The sequence below is a fragment of the Oryctolagus cuniculus genome, chromosome 10, assembly GCF_051225735.1.
Source record: "Oryctolagus cuniculus isolate XC-2025 breed Fujian yellow rabbit chromosome 10, ASM5122573v1, whole genome shotgun sequence".
NCBI lineage: Eukaryota > Metazoa > Chordata > Mammalia > Lagomorpha > Leporidae > Oryctolagus > Oryctolagus cuniculus.
The window spans coordinates 115,517,758-115,533,311 of NC_142876.1; the positions used below are offsets into that span (position 1 = coordinate 115,517,758).

At 54.9% G+C, this 15,554-nt stretch overlaps 1 protein-coding gene across 5 annotated transcripts in view; it reads right to left on the minus strand.

Moving 5' to 3' along the window:
* The window catches only part of GRIP2 (glutamate receptor interacting protein 2), an 86,503-nt gene extending 75,868 nt beyond the window's left edge, over positions 1-10,635 (minus strand). For all 5 annotated transcript variants that reach the window (XR_011379279.2, XR_016214428.1, XM_070050004.2 and 2 more), the window contains exon 1: positions 10,434-10,635. Coding sequence is in view for 3 of the 5 variants with exons in the window: in XM_070050004.2 (XP_069906105.2) it covers positions 10,434-10,488 (55 nt within the window). In the remaining 2 variants the exon portion in view is untranslated. The remainder of the gene's footprint in view (positions 1-10,433) is intronic.
* Between the last annotated feature and the right edge of the window lie 4,919 nt (positions 10,636-15,554).

Consider the following 15,554-nt stretch of genomic DNA (forward strand, 5'->3'; position numbering starts at 1 on the left):
ACAGCATCCCAGATGTGCACCAGTTCAAGTCCTGTCTGCTCCACTTCCAATACAGCTCCTGGCTAGTGAGCCTGGGAAAATAGTAGAGGACGGCCCAAGTGCTTGGCTCCTTGCCACCTACGTGGGAGACCCGGATGGATGTCCAGGCTCCTGCTTCTAGCCTGGCCCAGTCTCAGCTGTTGGGACCAAGGGAGTGAACCAGAGAATGGAAGATCCCCACCCCCACCCCCACCCCCGCCGCCCTGCTCTCTCTCTTTCTCCCTCTCCCTCTGTAACTCTTCTTTCCAAATAAATAAAACAAATCTTTAAAAAAAAAAAAAAAAGGAGTACAAGTGAAAACAGGCATTCTGAAGAGTCACACGGCATTGAGCACATGCTACTGCTGATGCCGGGGACAGATGCATTGGTGATCTCTTCATGTGGCAAATGTTTCAGTTACTTCTCTTATGCAACACAGCTCACAGCAAAAGAGTAAACCCCATGACGCAAGTCGTATGCCACCATTTATATAGAAATGGGGAAGATGCATATTCACAGGAGCTCACAGAAGCATGGGAGGAATTTCTAGAATGTGGTTATGGACCCTAGGAACGCTGGGGCCTGTGCAGATGGAAGACAGAGGTTGGAGAAAGAGTCCTCACAGCGTGCTTTGTGGTTGTTTTAATCTGAATCAGGAGGCCCTGAGTTCTCAGGCCAGCCCCCTGCAGATGCACAGTGAGTATTTTCTCACATTTTCATGAACAGCAACGCCAAGTCCTTGTCCATGTTGCTTTGTGCACCTGTGCTAAAGAGGTCTCTAGAGTGGGTACTCGGGAAAGTAGTGACTGGGCGAAATCCCCTCCACCTGCTTCCTGCCCACATCAGCTTTGCCCACTCCTCCACCCCCCACCCTTACAGTCCCATGTCACCAACAGCACCTGCCACCAATTCCCCCTTCAGGCTGACAATGCTCTGTCCCTTCTGTGAGCCTTCTCCTTGTGCTAATCCAACAGCTGGTGAGCTGAGGAGGTTGCCAGACACCTAACAGCTTCTCGCCAGATCCACCCCTCCCTCCCCACTGCTTATCTCTTCTAATTGATCTGCAGGAGAGCTGGGTACTCTATCTGTGAAGCATGCTCTTGTCTCTGAGCCTTGCCAACAGGTTGTTGTTGTTGTTGTTGTTGTTGTTGTTTTTTGGTTGGTTTGTTCAGGTTTTTTTTTTTTCCAGCATATTAAACTTCTACCATAAAGTTAAAAGTTTAAAGGTTTCCAGTATTCCCTTCAGGCATCTGATAAGGCTGATGACCCAGGCCCACAGGGCTGTGACAAGGAGTAGAAAGTGTGTGAAGAAGGCAGTGGGATGTGCTGAAACAAATGCCCCCAGCATGGCTGGGATGGGCATTCCAGGGGTCTGCATGGCCTCTACCTACCTCCCACCCCTTCTGTAGTGAGAGGGAGCTTTCTAAAGATGTCACTCTCTTGCTTGAAAACCTTTCAGAGGACGAAGTTCAAATTCCTTAAGTCCTCAAACACAGATGCCTCTGAGGGCTGAGCAGGTGAGTAGGTGGCTAAAAGGGCTGGGGGTGGGGGAGTGTGGCTATGTGGCCCACCAGGGACAGCATAGTACAAGCCCAGAGTCGTCATATCTCTGAAGAAAGATCCAAATCTATAAATTTCTTTTACAATCTGAAATTTCCCTCCATGTGAGCTTGTTAGTAATTAATTTTCTAGGCCACTGTGAGGATCAAAGCAGACCCATACCTGTGAGCCACCTCTGAGGCCACCTCTGCCCTCAACAGTCTGGCTCCGCCTCAACTGGGCAGACTCATGTCCCACATGCACAGCCCTGCAGCCAGCAGGCCACAGCCTCCCCATGCCAGCACGGTCACGTCACATTCATCCCCTCTTGGAGCCTTTGCACACACGCCAACCCCTCTGCCTTAAATGCCTTTCCCAGCTCTTTCCTTCCTAGCCAACTCTGACTTAATCTTAAACTCAGGGGGCTGGCACTGTGGCATAGTGGGTAAAGCTGCCGCCTGTAGTGCCGGCATCCCATATGGGCACCGGTTCTAGTCCCGCCTGTTCCTCTTTCGATCCAGCTCTCTGCCATGGCCTGGGAAAGCAGTAGAAGATGGTCCAAGTCCTTGGACCCCTGCACCTGCATGGGAGACCCGGAGGAAACCCCTGGCTCCTGACTTCAGATCAGCGCAGCTGCAACTGTTGTGGCCAACTGGGGAGTGAATCAGTGGATGGAGGACCTCTCTCTCTCCCTGCCTCTCCTCTCTCTGTGTAAATCTTTCAAATGAATAAATAAATTTAAAAAAAACTCAGGTCAGAGGTCAACTCCAACTCCCCAGCCTCAGAAAGACTCCCTGCTCCCTCTCCTAGTGCCCGATCCCATCCCCTACCCCCTCAAAGAAGCTGCCCAGAGCCACACAGCCTCGGCTCTGCCACTTCCCAGCAGTGCATTCATGGGCAAGTGACTTAACCTCTCTGTGTCTCAAGTTCCCCGCTGTGAGATGGAGATAATGAGATCTGCAAGAGGCTAGGTTTCCGGGAAGTTCTGGGAAGATAAAATGAAATGGTGTAAGAGAAGAACCTGGCACACAATGGGGGTGGAAGAACAAATGAGATAAGGAATAAGCATTTCCCGCTCATGCTCTGGACTCACTAAGCTTCCTGGAAGGGAGCCTGGGGAACAGCCTTCCTTTCCAGCCTGCTTTTTTTTTTTTTTAAGATTTATTTATTTATTTGAAAGTCAGAGTTACACACCGAGAGAAGTACAGGCAGAGAGAGAGAGAGAGAGAGAGAGAGAGAGAATCTTCCATCCGCTAGTTCACTCCCCAATTGGCTGCAACGACCAGAGCTGAACTGATCCAAAGCCAGGAGCCAGGAGCTTCTTCTGGGTCTCCCCCATGGGTGCAGAGGCCCAAAGACTCGGGCCATCTTCTACCTCTTTCCCAGGCCACAGCAGAGAGCTGGATGGGAAGTGAAGGAGCCGGGACTCGAACCTGTGCCCATATGGGATGCGGGCACTGCAGGCTGCGGCTCTACCTGCTACACCACAGCACCAGCCCACTCCAGTCTGCTTTTTAAGCAAGCTGTGGGCCTCCACCTCCCAGTGCTATGTGGCCTGAGGAAGCTCGAGGACTGGAGCCATTCAAGGCTAAAGACCTCACAAGGAAGTAAACTGAGGCAGACAAGATGTCTGGAGACGTCCAAGGGAGATCCAAGTACCTGGTGTTCAGGAGGCACAAAGCAAAGGACAGAGGCAGAGGCCCACCAGGTGTCAGCGTCCACACCTGCATGCTCTGTAAGATCAGGGACCTCATCTGTCTACTTCACCACTGTGTGTGCCCCATGTCAGGCCCACAGGTGTGCTGATCGAATGGATAACTTAACACAACTATAACACCCAGTAAAGCATGACCTGCCAGCCAGAGGTTCTTGGCAGCTCCCCAGGGCTATGTCTCTCCCCCTCCACTCAGGCCTGATCTAGAGGCTCCCAGGCTGGGACCTGGGAAGTCTCAGAGAAACAGGGACATGGAGGACCATGCAGACGAAGGGCCCTGAGAGGCCGACGATCCATGGAGCCGTCTGGGGCTCAGGGGCTCCATAGCTCCCATCCTGGGAGGCTCCCTGGCAGTCAAAAAAGACCCATGTTCTGCCACTGGCTACTCTCTCCAGCTGGCAAAAGACAGTGAAGGAAAGGAGGCAGGAGGTCATTGAACACTGCCTATGGCCTCACTCTATCGAAAGAAGGAGCTCAATGAGGGCGGGTCTTGCCCAGGTCACCCCACGGGCTGTGAGCCCAGGGCTAGCTGTCCACACAGGATGGTCTCCTTCCGCTGGCACGAGCGTCAGGTGCCAGACTTGGAGCTCTGGCAACAGGCGATGCTTTCCCCAGCTCATAGTGGGATGAGGCTGCCACTTCCAGGTTCCCGTCTGCGGTCTGGGTTCCCCCTAACCCACTCCAGTGGTCCTGGCTCCTGACAAGCATCATCCTCCTAGACAGAAGACATGGAGCCACAGTGCTGCTACCATCTAATGTGGACAGAGTCCACAAAGCCACAATGCTGCTTCCATCTGACTAGCATACTCCTCTAACACTGAGGACATGGAGCCATCTGCCTGGAATCCCTCTCCTGAACCAAGGCCATACAGCCACAGTGCTGTTGCCATCTGACTAGCATACTCTTCCAATACTGAGGACATGGAGCCATACTGTTGCCACCATCTGACTAGCATCCTTCTCCAGGACCAAGGCAATATAGCCACAGTGGTGCTGCCATTTGACTAACATGCTCCTCCCAGCTGAAGACATGAAACCACAATGTTGTCCAAAAAAACTGGGCCAAAAAAGCCCTCTGGTGGCATCAAGAAGGGAAGAAAAGTTTACTGTAGCTGTGAGAGGCCCTGAATACCAGAAGTTCCAGGGCTGAATCTAGCTCCAAGGCTATGCTGTTTGACCTCGGGTTTTTTGTTAGTCTGAATTGGTGGTTAATATTATAAAGTTGAGTGACAATATGGTAAACTCTGGGTTTACAGCATCTCTAGAAAAATCAGAGAACGTGGTGAGCTGAGCCAGGATTCCTGTAAGACCAACACTATTTGGTTCAACCCCACCCTCCAGCCCCATTGCACTCCGTCAGCCCATACATGTTTACTGAGCAACTACTGTGTATGACACAATGTGCTACTTACAGCAGGGGAATAAAAGAGAGACATTTGCAGTCCTCGTGGCGCTCACACACAAGGGGAATGGAAAGCAGGTCACACAGCCAAGCAATGCACAGGGCTGGGGGAAGAGGAAAGTTGCAGGGCTAAAGCACTGCTATTTTACATGGGATGGACATGGAATCCCTCTCTGGGGAGGAGACTGCTACATGGACCTAAAGGAAGTGAGTGAGTGAACAGGAGGACAATCAGTCCCGCAGAGGGTACAGTGAGTGGAAAGGCCTTGGGGCCCCTTCACTCATCTTTGGGGCCTCTTGCCCTGTGCATGTAGGCTGCTCAGTGTGGTGCACTAATGAAAGTAATGGAGCATGATGTAAACCATGTAAACTGATGGAAACCACCCCCTGATGTGTGTTTCCAATAAAACAACTGTGCCCACTAGTAATGGAGACATGGAAAGAGAGGAGCTAGATTTTACCAACAGCGGGGAGAGGAGAATCCTCACAAGGATGACAAAGGAGAGGCAGAAAAGGTTCATCCCTGGCACATTAAAACCAGAACCCTGGACAGAGATGCCAAGTGTGAGAAGGGAAACCCTCCTTTCCTTCCTTGCCAACTGCATCAGCTGCCAATCCCTGCAGAATGGAAGGCAGAAGCAGGGGAAGAAAGACCCCAACCACTAAATATCCTGTAGCCCTGAAGCTGGGTTTTGCTTTTTGGTTGAAAATTTTTTGTTTAGAAAGTCAACCGCAGAGGAATCACTTAGATGGGCTGTGTGTTTCCTCACCACTTATCTAAGAAAAATTAGAGTGCAGATTCCTTGCCCTTTTATCCACAAAGCAGGAGGCAAAGAGATACCATTATTCTGAAGAAGGAGAAGGGAGGAAAGCTGCAGCTCTACAATCTTACACCGCTCTCCCCGGCTGGGGTGGGGGTGGAAGGTGATTATGTACACTGACATCATGGTCTGCGTCATGGGAAGCAACTTCCGCCATTCAAAGCTTCATTTGCATTTTTGGAGGCATAAGGAGACATTTAAAATCAGCTTGGGTGTTGACACCGCAGTTATTAAAACCAAACAAAAGATCCCTTCCCAAGTCTGGCTAATTCTTCTTAAATTTATCCAGGCCCCCACTACCTGATTTAAGGCAATGAGCAGATGTTACACAGCAGGAAGCACATTAGCTCCAGATGCCGCTTTGTTCGAGATGTGTCCGTGCACTCATTGGCAAACACACACACACACACACACACACACACACACACAGAGGACCCGGGGCAGCTAACATTCATGTCTCCCCTTCCGGCATCTGGCACGCGTGCATGGACCATTTGTAACCTCTGCCTGTGGTTCTGACAGAGAGATGAGCAGCAGGACTGAGTAGCCAATCAAATCCCACCCTATCGTCTTCCTGTTGTCTCCTAGGTAACCGGCACAGGGACATATCAGCCAGCGAGGTACCATGGGGAGACACACACACACACACACACACACACAGACGGTGCTCTAACTGGTTCATACACACAGGCCCAGGATGCAACCATCAGCACCTTGGACAGCGCCCACAAGCTGCACTGGATGCCTTTGGTCCCCACCTACCTCCTTTGGCGGCCTCATCTCCCGGCTTTCACTCCTGCCATTCCTCTGCCTGCCATGCCTCTCCTTACCACCACCCACATCACTCAAACCTTATTAATCTCTGAAGGCAGCCCAAGCCCTTGGTCAAGGCCCCACCACAGGAGAAAACCCAGAGTCCTCCCCTCAGCAGTCAGGGCCCTACTGCAATCTGGTCTTTCATGTCTCCCCCAACCTTATCACTCATCACACTCCATCTCCCTCGCTCCTTTCTTCCTCCAACAGGTCAAGCTGGTCTCCCCACATGATGCCCTGTGGACTGAGGCGTTTCTTTGTACCTGCTGTTCCCTCACCTGCGCTGTGCTTCCTTCTGCAATTGTTATGGCTGGGCCTTCCCTTTCTTCAGCCCCAGCTCAAAAGCCACCTTCTCAGAGAGGCTGTCCCTGACCCTCCCAGACCACCCTATCTAAGGAAGCCCCTTGTCCAGGACTCTCTACTCCATCTCCCTGTTCTCCCTGTGGTCTTCCTATCATTGATAACTCTGAAACTATCCCATTCACGTTTATTTCTTTACTTGTTCTTTGTCTCTCTCTCGAGAATGTGCACTTGGTTTTAGCAAGATCTTTGTCTTGTTCATGAACAAATCCTGAGTACCCATTAAGAGGGTCCAATAAGTATTTTTGGAGTGAATAAAAAAAGCAGCTTTTTGGTGCGGGTGCTGTGGTGTAGTAGGTAAAGACCTCACCTGCAGTGCTGGCATCCCATATGGTTCCAGTCCCTGCTGCTCTACTTCTGATCCAGCTCCTTGTTAATGTGTCTGAGAAAGCAGCAGAAGATGACCCAAGTGCTTGGGCCCCTGCACCCATGTGAGAGGTCCAGAAAAAGCTCCCGGCTCCTGACTTCAAATAGACCAAGTTCTGGCCATTGCATTGCGGCCATTTGGTGACTGAGCCAGTGGACAGAAAATTCATATTCTCTTTCTCTCTCTCTCTCCCCTTCCCCTCTTCCCCCATAACTGCCCTTCAAACAAATAAATAAATGTTTTTTTAAAAAGCTGCTTCTTTCTCCCTGCTTCTGTTTCTCCACCTCCCGATTAGGAGGATTGGATATGATGACTTCTAATAACCCTTCCGGCTAACATTTGAGAGTCTATTGGAGAGCAGAAAGGAGAGTTAATCAGGCCACGCCATGGGAAGAACCTGCAGTGGACATCTGACCTTCTCAACGGGGTCGCAGCACCTCTTCCTCTGAGCAGCCTCCCTGACAGGAATCTGCTGCTGCCTGCAGCTCCACCTTCCCTAGGCACTGGGGACCTTAAACTTCTGTCATCTGAAGTACTGGAGGCAACTGAGGCTAAGGACCGGCTTTTTATTTTTCTGATTGTGCAGAGAAACCAGCCAGGGCCTGGGTGGAGGGAGGGTAGCCTCTGGAAGCATTTGCTGCAGTGAACGGAAGAAAACACATCACCGTCTACAGGCCCTTCATCATTAGGGTGAAGCTGACTGGAACACAAAGTCTTCTCTCCACTCAAAAGCATCGCGAAAGAAGTCACGAAGTCCCAAATCCCAGCGACTGCATGTGTCTCTCTAGGAGAGATGCTTGAAATTCTAAAACCAAAAATGATGTTGACATGTGAGCTGTGTCAGTCTACATTGGGTATGACACACTCTTGGCCAACTCCCCTGGGTAAGGACAGGCCATGGATTCAAGTAGTCACAGGGCAGACACAGCCCTGCTGGATTCCCCCAACCCTAGCAGTAGAGAGCCTCACGCTGGCCACTCGGAAGCCAGAAATCCACTCTTGAGTCCTGAGTGCTCCACCCACTGGAGCTAACCTGGATATAGCAATCAAGAAAGGAAGACCAGGATTAGTACTTCCTGAGTACCTACTATGTGCTAGGACATGTCAGTGCTGACTGTGCACGACCACCCTGCAGGACTGCCTTTCTCACTTTGCTGGTCTAAAAAAGAAAACTCAGAAAGCTCAGAAAAAATTAAGAAGCATGCCCAAGAACACACAGTTGGGGAGGCCCCTCAGAGGGGCCTCGGGGAAACATGGGTCTGGTGTCCTAAGCCCACGCTTCTCCAAGGCTTAAAAGTACACAACACAGCCGTCAAAACCCCCCTCACTGGCTGGAGCTCTTCTCCAAGAGATGCCAGGTCCGTGTCTCTACACCTCCGTCATGCTCAGGCTGGCTGACCTCCCACCACAAGCCTCTTGTCCAGCTGGACCCACAGCTCAGAGCCTCTCATTTGCGACCCAGCCCACGAGAAGCAATCTTCCTGTGGCCTGGAGAAAGCCGGAGATTTTGTCTTTCTAAAGTAGTAATTTCCTGCTGGTGCAGGCGGATGTACCCGCCACCCTCTGATTTAGTGCTGAGCTGAAGGACTGATCCCAAGCAAGATTTTCCAAGGAAAATTCAAGTGCTGGGCACCTCCTGACATTGAGGAAGAGAGCAGCAGCCTCCCCCCAGGAGATATGGCTAGCAGTGGGCTAGGAGGTTATAGGCGTCCCAAGATTCCCAAGCTTCAAACACGTCACACAGGTGCCCTGTGCACACGCACATGCTACCCACAAGCTTCACGCATGCCCTGGCCCCACTCACACGCATCAGGCAAGAGAGCAACACCCTCTGGAGCCATTACAGCCGCCACTTCCAACATGCTCTGGGCTGTGTGCTGCACTGAGACCAACACACTACAGCCCCAGCAGGACAGGTGCTGGGCCCTCCCTTCACCAAGACAGCAAATGAGCCTCGAAGCGGGAAAGGACTTGTCCAAGAGCTGCTCTGCTTTCTGAAGGGCCACACCCAGACTGGAGGCTGGTGGTGGGCACTGCTCCTCTGGGTGCTCCATGGAGGAGAGGCACTTCTGCAACACCACCTCCTCCCCTTCCACTGGTTGGCAGATTATCCTCCTGCCTCCTCCCTCAACCTCAGGGAAAAGACCCAGCACCTTGTGTGCCCTAAAGCTGCTGTGTCCACCAGGTCAGGGGAGCGGTAAGGGTCTGCCCCAGGATTAGGCATGGCTCTGGGCCTGCCAGGGCCCTGGCTGCAGAACCCCACAGCCTGCAAGGACGGGACCAGCTCTCCTAGGGCCATCCCACCATGCTCCACTCAGGAGCCTGGAGCAGTCTGGAAGCAGCCAATGCCAGCGGCCTGGAAGCTACCAAGAGCTCTCTGGTCAGGTAGCTCCAGGTTCACAGGCAGCTCTACCACCTACCGGCCCCGTGACCTTGGAAAGGGGCTTCGCCTCTGGGGACGCCTCTGCGGCCTCACCTGTGAAGTGGAAAGAACAATAGCGTCCTCCCAGGGCGTGCTGGAGGAGGCTGAAGCAGAGGCCGGTGGGGGCCGGGTCCTCAGCCATTACTGCCCCACAAGTGAGCACAGGGTGGGCAGCCGCCGTTCCGGTCTCACCCCGCCCACGGCTCGCCGCTCAGGCAATTCCTAATTAGCACCAAATCCGAACTTTGCTCAGCAGAGGCAAGACCCGGGCGCGGGGCCTCCTTCCTGCCCCTCCCCTGCAAGCGGTCGCGACCGCAGGTACCGGACTGGAGCAGCCGAGGGGGCGGCGCCGCAGCGCTGCGGCAGGGGCAGGCCCGGGCAGGGGGCGGTGCGGCAGAGCCGCCCCCACCCCCGCGCACACACCGGCCTCTCGGTAACTTTGAGCCACCGCGGACTCCGGGGTCTGCCCAGGGGTGCCACCCGGCGTGCGCAGCAAAGTTGGGAGCGAGGGACCGCAGCGTGGGACCCCCACGGTGAGCGGCGGCACGGCCCCAAGCCGGCCGGCAGAAAGGGAGGGAGGAGGCACGTGGCCGCAGCACTCGCCCGGGCTCGCTCCGGGGGCCGTGCTCTCAGGGCCGGCCCGGGAGTGCGACCTCAGGACTTCAGACCCCTTCGCTCCAGCCCCTGGAGGTCGCCCTGCTCGGGTCCCACCTCCGCGCGTCCTGTGGAGCGCCCTGCAGGCTTCGCGGGACCAGGCTCCGCTCCGCGCCCTGTGTCCTGCGCTGACCCTCAAGCTCCCCCGCGGTGGACGCTCGCCCTCCCGCGCCTCAGGTGCAGCCGCCAGCCTGCGCCTCCAGCGCGGACACTCCCCGGGCGCCCCGCGGCGTGTGCGCCCCCTGGCCCGCTCAGCCCGGCGTCCGCCCTCCGCGCCCCACGCCGCGCGGGGGCTCCCCGGCCGGGCAGCGGCCGCGTCCTACCTTCGTCCGGCAGCCGCTGCAGGCAGAGCGCGAGGTTCCTCCGCCAGCCCCGCATCCCCGCGGCCGCCCTGCGGCCCGGCCCGGCCTCGCCAGCCCGGCCCCGGCCCCGCCCCCGCCGGGCCGGGCGGCGCAGCGCAGCGCTGGGGAGGGCCGCGGGCCCAGGGCGCCGCGGGCATGGGCCGCCGCCAGGCGCTCGGCTCCGGCTTCCGAGCCGCGGTTGAGCAGCGCCGCTCCCCGACAGCGCGCGCTTTCCCCGGCGCGGGGGGCGGCGCGGGGGGCGGGCACCGAGAGCCGGACTGCGGGGGGTGGGACCCCCAAGGAGCCTGGGCCGCCCTGTCCACCACTAACATCCAAGGGGTCTCCAGCTCAGCCAAATAACTCAAATCTCCATGAATTAGCGAATGAATGAATGAATGAGTGAATAGGGGAATGAATAAATGGGTGTATGGCTGAGTGAGTTAACGAATCTGCCGGTGAATCAATGAACAGATGAGTTAATTCTTGAATTAATGAGTGGATAGAGGCGGGAAGGAATGTGTAAATAAGTAAATAGTGAATTAGTGAATTGACCACTGAATAAATAAATAAATGACAGTTGATGAAGTGAATTGACAATTGACAATTGATGATGTGAATAAGTGTCTGAGTAAATGAATGGATGAGTCAGCCAACGAATGAGCGAATGCCCCCTGGCCTCAGGTCTGAAAAAGCCAGAGAACCCCAGGCCCCTCCGCTGGAGCTCGAGCCCTGCCCCGTGAGGGCCTTCACTAGAGGAGGGCCCAGAGAGGGCAGGGCTGGTCCCCATGTGTCCATCAGCCGGCTTTGCCCTCCTCCAGGCAAAGCTGTGGCGCTCTTCAGGTCCCAGGGCTGTGAGGAGGAACAGCCCAGCCCAGGGACGGACAGGGAGCTCCTGACCTCTGAAGTCGGAGCTGCGTCCTCCGTGGGAACGAGAAGGGAAAGTGTGTGTGTCCATGCGCAGTCCATCCAACAGAGCTCTACACAGCCGTAAAAGGAAGAGGCATTCCTTGTGTCCCAACAGGACGCCGTTTCCAAGTTGCATGGTTAAGTGAGAAGCAGACATGTTTGCTCAGATTAGTGGAAGATTATCCATCTCTCATGGCAACACTGGTCCCCTCCAGAACAGGAATCCTGTGGCTGGCGGCAGGTGACAGAGACACCCTTTTCATTGGATCCCGTTTGTACCTCTTTGAAATTTGGAACTCTAGAAATGTGTTGTCTATCAAAAAAAAAAAAAAAAAGCTGATGTTTTCAAGCAAATCAATTTTTACAATAAAATGAGAAAGTATTGTATATCCCCATAAAGCCTGCTTTTTGCTGGCCGAGTCAGCTCAGTCCATTTGCCACATGCTCTCTCCTCTAGCTCAGAGAGGACCAGGGTCTTGCTGGTCAACCACAGAGTGAACTATGGCCCTGGTGGTCAGTGCAGATCACATTTCCCTGCCCAGGAGTGTTGGGAAGAAAGCAGGTGGCCTCTGCCTGCAGCCTGGCTTTGCAGTTTTCAGCTGTGTGTCTTTAGGCAAATCACTTTCTGTCTTCAAGCCTTAGGCTCCCCCACCTGCACACTGGAAAGCATCATCTTGTCCTTGCAGGGACAAGATGGATTTGGGCACAGAGGGGAGGTCTCTGCTCCTTGCTCATATTCTGAAAGGGAGTTCAGAGGTGAAACCCCAGGAATCCTCCCATCAGGGAAGCTCCCCGAACTCTGGCGTCAGGAACATGCACCACTGCTGCAAGGAAAGTGTGCCCCTGAACCCCCAACAGTTCTGCAAGCTGGGAAGTGAGCGCCATCTAAGAGGATGCGGCAGTTCAGGTGCCCAAGGTCATATAGCCTGAAGTGGCATAACTGGCATTTGAACCCAGATCTCTCTGGACAGCCCCGTCCACAAAGGCCGAGGGGTACCGTTATCACTTATTCCTATTTCTCAGACCCTCCATGATTCACATCCCCGCTTTGGATGAATCCTGAATTATTAATCACTTTAGTGAGCAGAGCACAGGCCCAGGGGACCGGAGTGAGTGGGGGTAGCTCGGCAAACAGTCTGCTGACTTCAGAACTTGTCTTAAGAGCTGTGAGCTCCTGCCGAGGCAGGGAGTCTCCCCGGCAGCAGAGTCGTGAATCACTCCTGCCTGTGCTCACGTTGACAGCTGCACAGCCAGGATGCCCCTGCTCCGACGATGACGGGGCTGTAGTTGCTGACAGCAGAGGCAGAGATGACAGTGCTGAGGACCAGAGGCTCAGCCAACAAGGCCAGTTCCAAGGGCAGGGCATGGGCCCAGGAACCCCCCTGCCCCTCCCCGAAGGCAGGCGAGGAAGAAGAGGCGTTTCCGTTATCTACGGCTGCATAACAGGCTGCTCTAAACGTACCTGGCAGGAAACCACCGCTGCGTACTATGGTTGTGAAGCCCAGGGGTCAGGGATTTGGGCACAGAGGGGAGGTCTCTGCTCCACAATGTCTGCGACCTCAGCTGGGAAGACTCAGATCCTGGGATGGGGTCGGGGTGGAGACATCTGCAGGCTTCTTCCTTTGGTGTCCAGCACCTGGGCTGCGATGACTCAGAGGCTAGGCTTAGCTGGCACTGTCACCCTAGAGTGCCTACCCATGGTGTCCCCACGTGGCCTGGGTTTCCTTGCAGCGTGGTGGCCCCAGTGCAGTTAAACCCCTTGCAAGGGGCTCAGAGCTCCTCCAAGCACAAGTGTCCCAGCGGCACCAGGTGGGAGCCACAGCCTCTTGTCTGACCTGGCCTGGGACATCCCGTCACACCTTTCCCAGCCACCCTCCATCAGCTGGATCAGTCCCGGCTGCCCAGATTCTCCAGGGGTGGAGGGTGGGGGGAGGTGGTGGTGCTGCTGGGCAGGCTTGGTCTCCCCTGGGGAAGCATCGTAAGGTTTTAGAAACCCACGCAGTGAGGAAGGAATGTCAGGGATGGAAGAGGAGGAAACACTGATAAGAGGAGAGGAGTAGCAGGGCTGGGGTGCGGGCAGGGAAGAAACCGTGCCGCAGGGGTGACAGAAACAGAAGGGAGCAGTCCCGGGAAAGGTGGCCTCAAGAGGAGTGGGGAGAGAACTCCAAGGAGCATGAGCAGGAAGCCCCAGGGTGGGCAGCATAAAGGGAGAGCAACAAAGAGAAGACCCACATGGCGGGTTTGCGGGGGAGGCCAAGAATGTGCATCATGAAGACATTCTACGTGGATTTCCAAGTTTTCTTGCTCCAAAGTAAACTTGTCTTTTAATTACATTTTTTCCAAAATCTTTCCAGAGTCCCCTGTTGTCATGAGAACAGCAAGAAGAGTGGCGGTGAGGGTAGCAGGACAGGGCCCAGGGAAAACATAGCAGTGACTGGAGCAATCACGGGGCCACGTATCAGAGGGAAAGGAGAGATCACCAGAGGGAAACCAGCTGCCCACTCTCAGATCCTGGTCTCTGGTGAGTTTCCAAATGATGCCTCAGTGTTCTTACCTGTAAAGTGGGCATGGTGGTACAACGACACCTCCTGAGTAAGGTGGTTGTGAGGACTGAGTGAGTCAGCCCATGCAGAGCATGCAGCGGTGACTCACAGGAGGTGCCAGGTGAGCTGAGCTGCTGTCGTTAGACTTACTGATACCATGGTGAAGGGAGAGGAACCCAGAGGAAGGGTGGCTGCAGGGGGAGGCCCAGATCCACAGGCCTGCCTCGGCCGCCAGGTGCTGCCCAGGACGCCCATTCTGGAGGCCCAGCCTGCCCTCAGCAGTTGGTTCAGGGTGCACCTCCCACCCCCCACCCCGTGCACACCCCATGGCCTCTGAGTATGTGCAGGAAGCTGGTGGGGACTACAACCAAGGCAGGAACCAAGAACCAGGGCAGGGACCAAACCCAGCTCAGGCTGTTCACAAGAGGGCAAGCCCAGGGTCCCAGCCAGACCTCTGGACCCCCGGCCAGGGCTCTCGAACTGGGGACTCTGCTGCACTTCCTGGCAGCCTGCAGTGGGGGCTGCGCAATCGGTCTGCTGAGGTGGGAGGGGAGGAGCTGAGCCAAACCACTGGGGTGCAGGAAGGAACTGCTACTACTCATGCTTTTTCATTATGTAAAAAAATAAAGGCAGCCTTCCTGGCACTTAATATGTGGATCAACGGTGGCGCATTCATTCAGTTTCTAAGTACAAGTTATGTGTGCATTTGGCGGGGTGGGGGGGGGGGTGCTCCCTGATGGTTTTGCCAGGAAGGAAGAGAGAGCAGAACAGTCCAGAGAATCCTGCGCGAAAGTGGTCTCAGGGCCGCAGTGGTCCTCAGAGGGACGCTTACCCACAGTTATGCAGCAACTGTCACCGGCGCTCACTGCAGCACCCAGCAGGGCCCCCAAACAGTCGTGTTCTGGTTCTACCTCCTCTGCAAGGCCTCCCATCTTTTCTGAGGCTGGGCCTCGCCTCCTCATCACCGTGAGCTGTCACTTCCTTCCTCCCCTGATTATTGCTGTCAGAGCATTGCTGTTCTCCATTTCTCCTTCAAAAGCGCAATCCAGGTATTTCCAACTGGTCTACCCAGAGACGGTGTGGAATGTTAGAAAGAGCAAAGGCCTCCTGCGTCACTCAGGCCCAGGCTCAAGTCCCAACTGCACTGTTTTGTTCATTCACTCAGTGGATGTCTGTGGAGCCTCTACTACACGCAAGATGCTGTGCTCTGTGCTGGAGGACACCAGTGACTCAGACAGACTCTTTGTTGTCACAAAGCTTATGTCCTGAAAGGACAGCTTGTTTGCTGCATGATCTCAGGCAAGTCCCTGCACTTCTGTAACCTCGGTTTATCCATCTGGGAAGTGGGCTCATCACCCCCATCCTTGTAGTGTGACTGTGACAGAAGCAGGGCAGGGGCCCGGGACATTTAGTGGAAGGTATCCCAGGTGCCTAGAGCTGGAGGAGCCTCAGCCCGACTCCCTAATTCTGCATCAGCAGACAAATGCAGAGAGAGGCAGCAGCCTGTCCAGGGCCACTCAGGGAGAGGGGGCAGCGCGGGACCTGGGGCCCAGGTGCCCTCCCTTGTCCTTCTTTCCTCGAGTCCAAGGCTGCCTGTACAGTCAGGCAGTGCTGTGGAAACCCATCCCATTCAGAGGTGAAAAGAAAGTTCTGG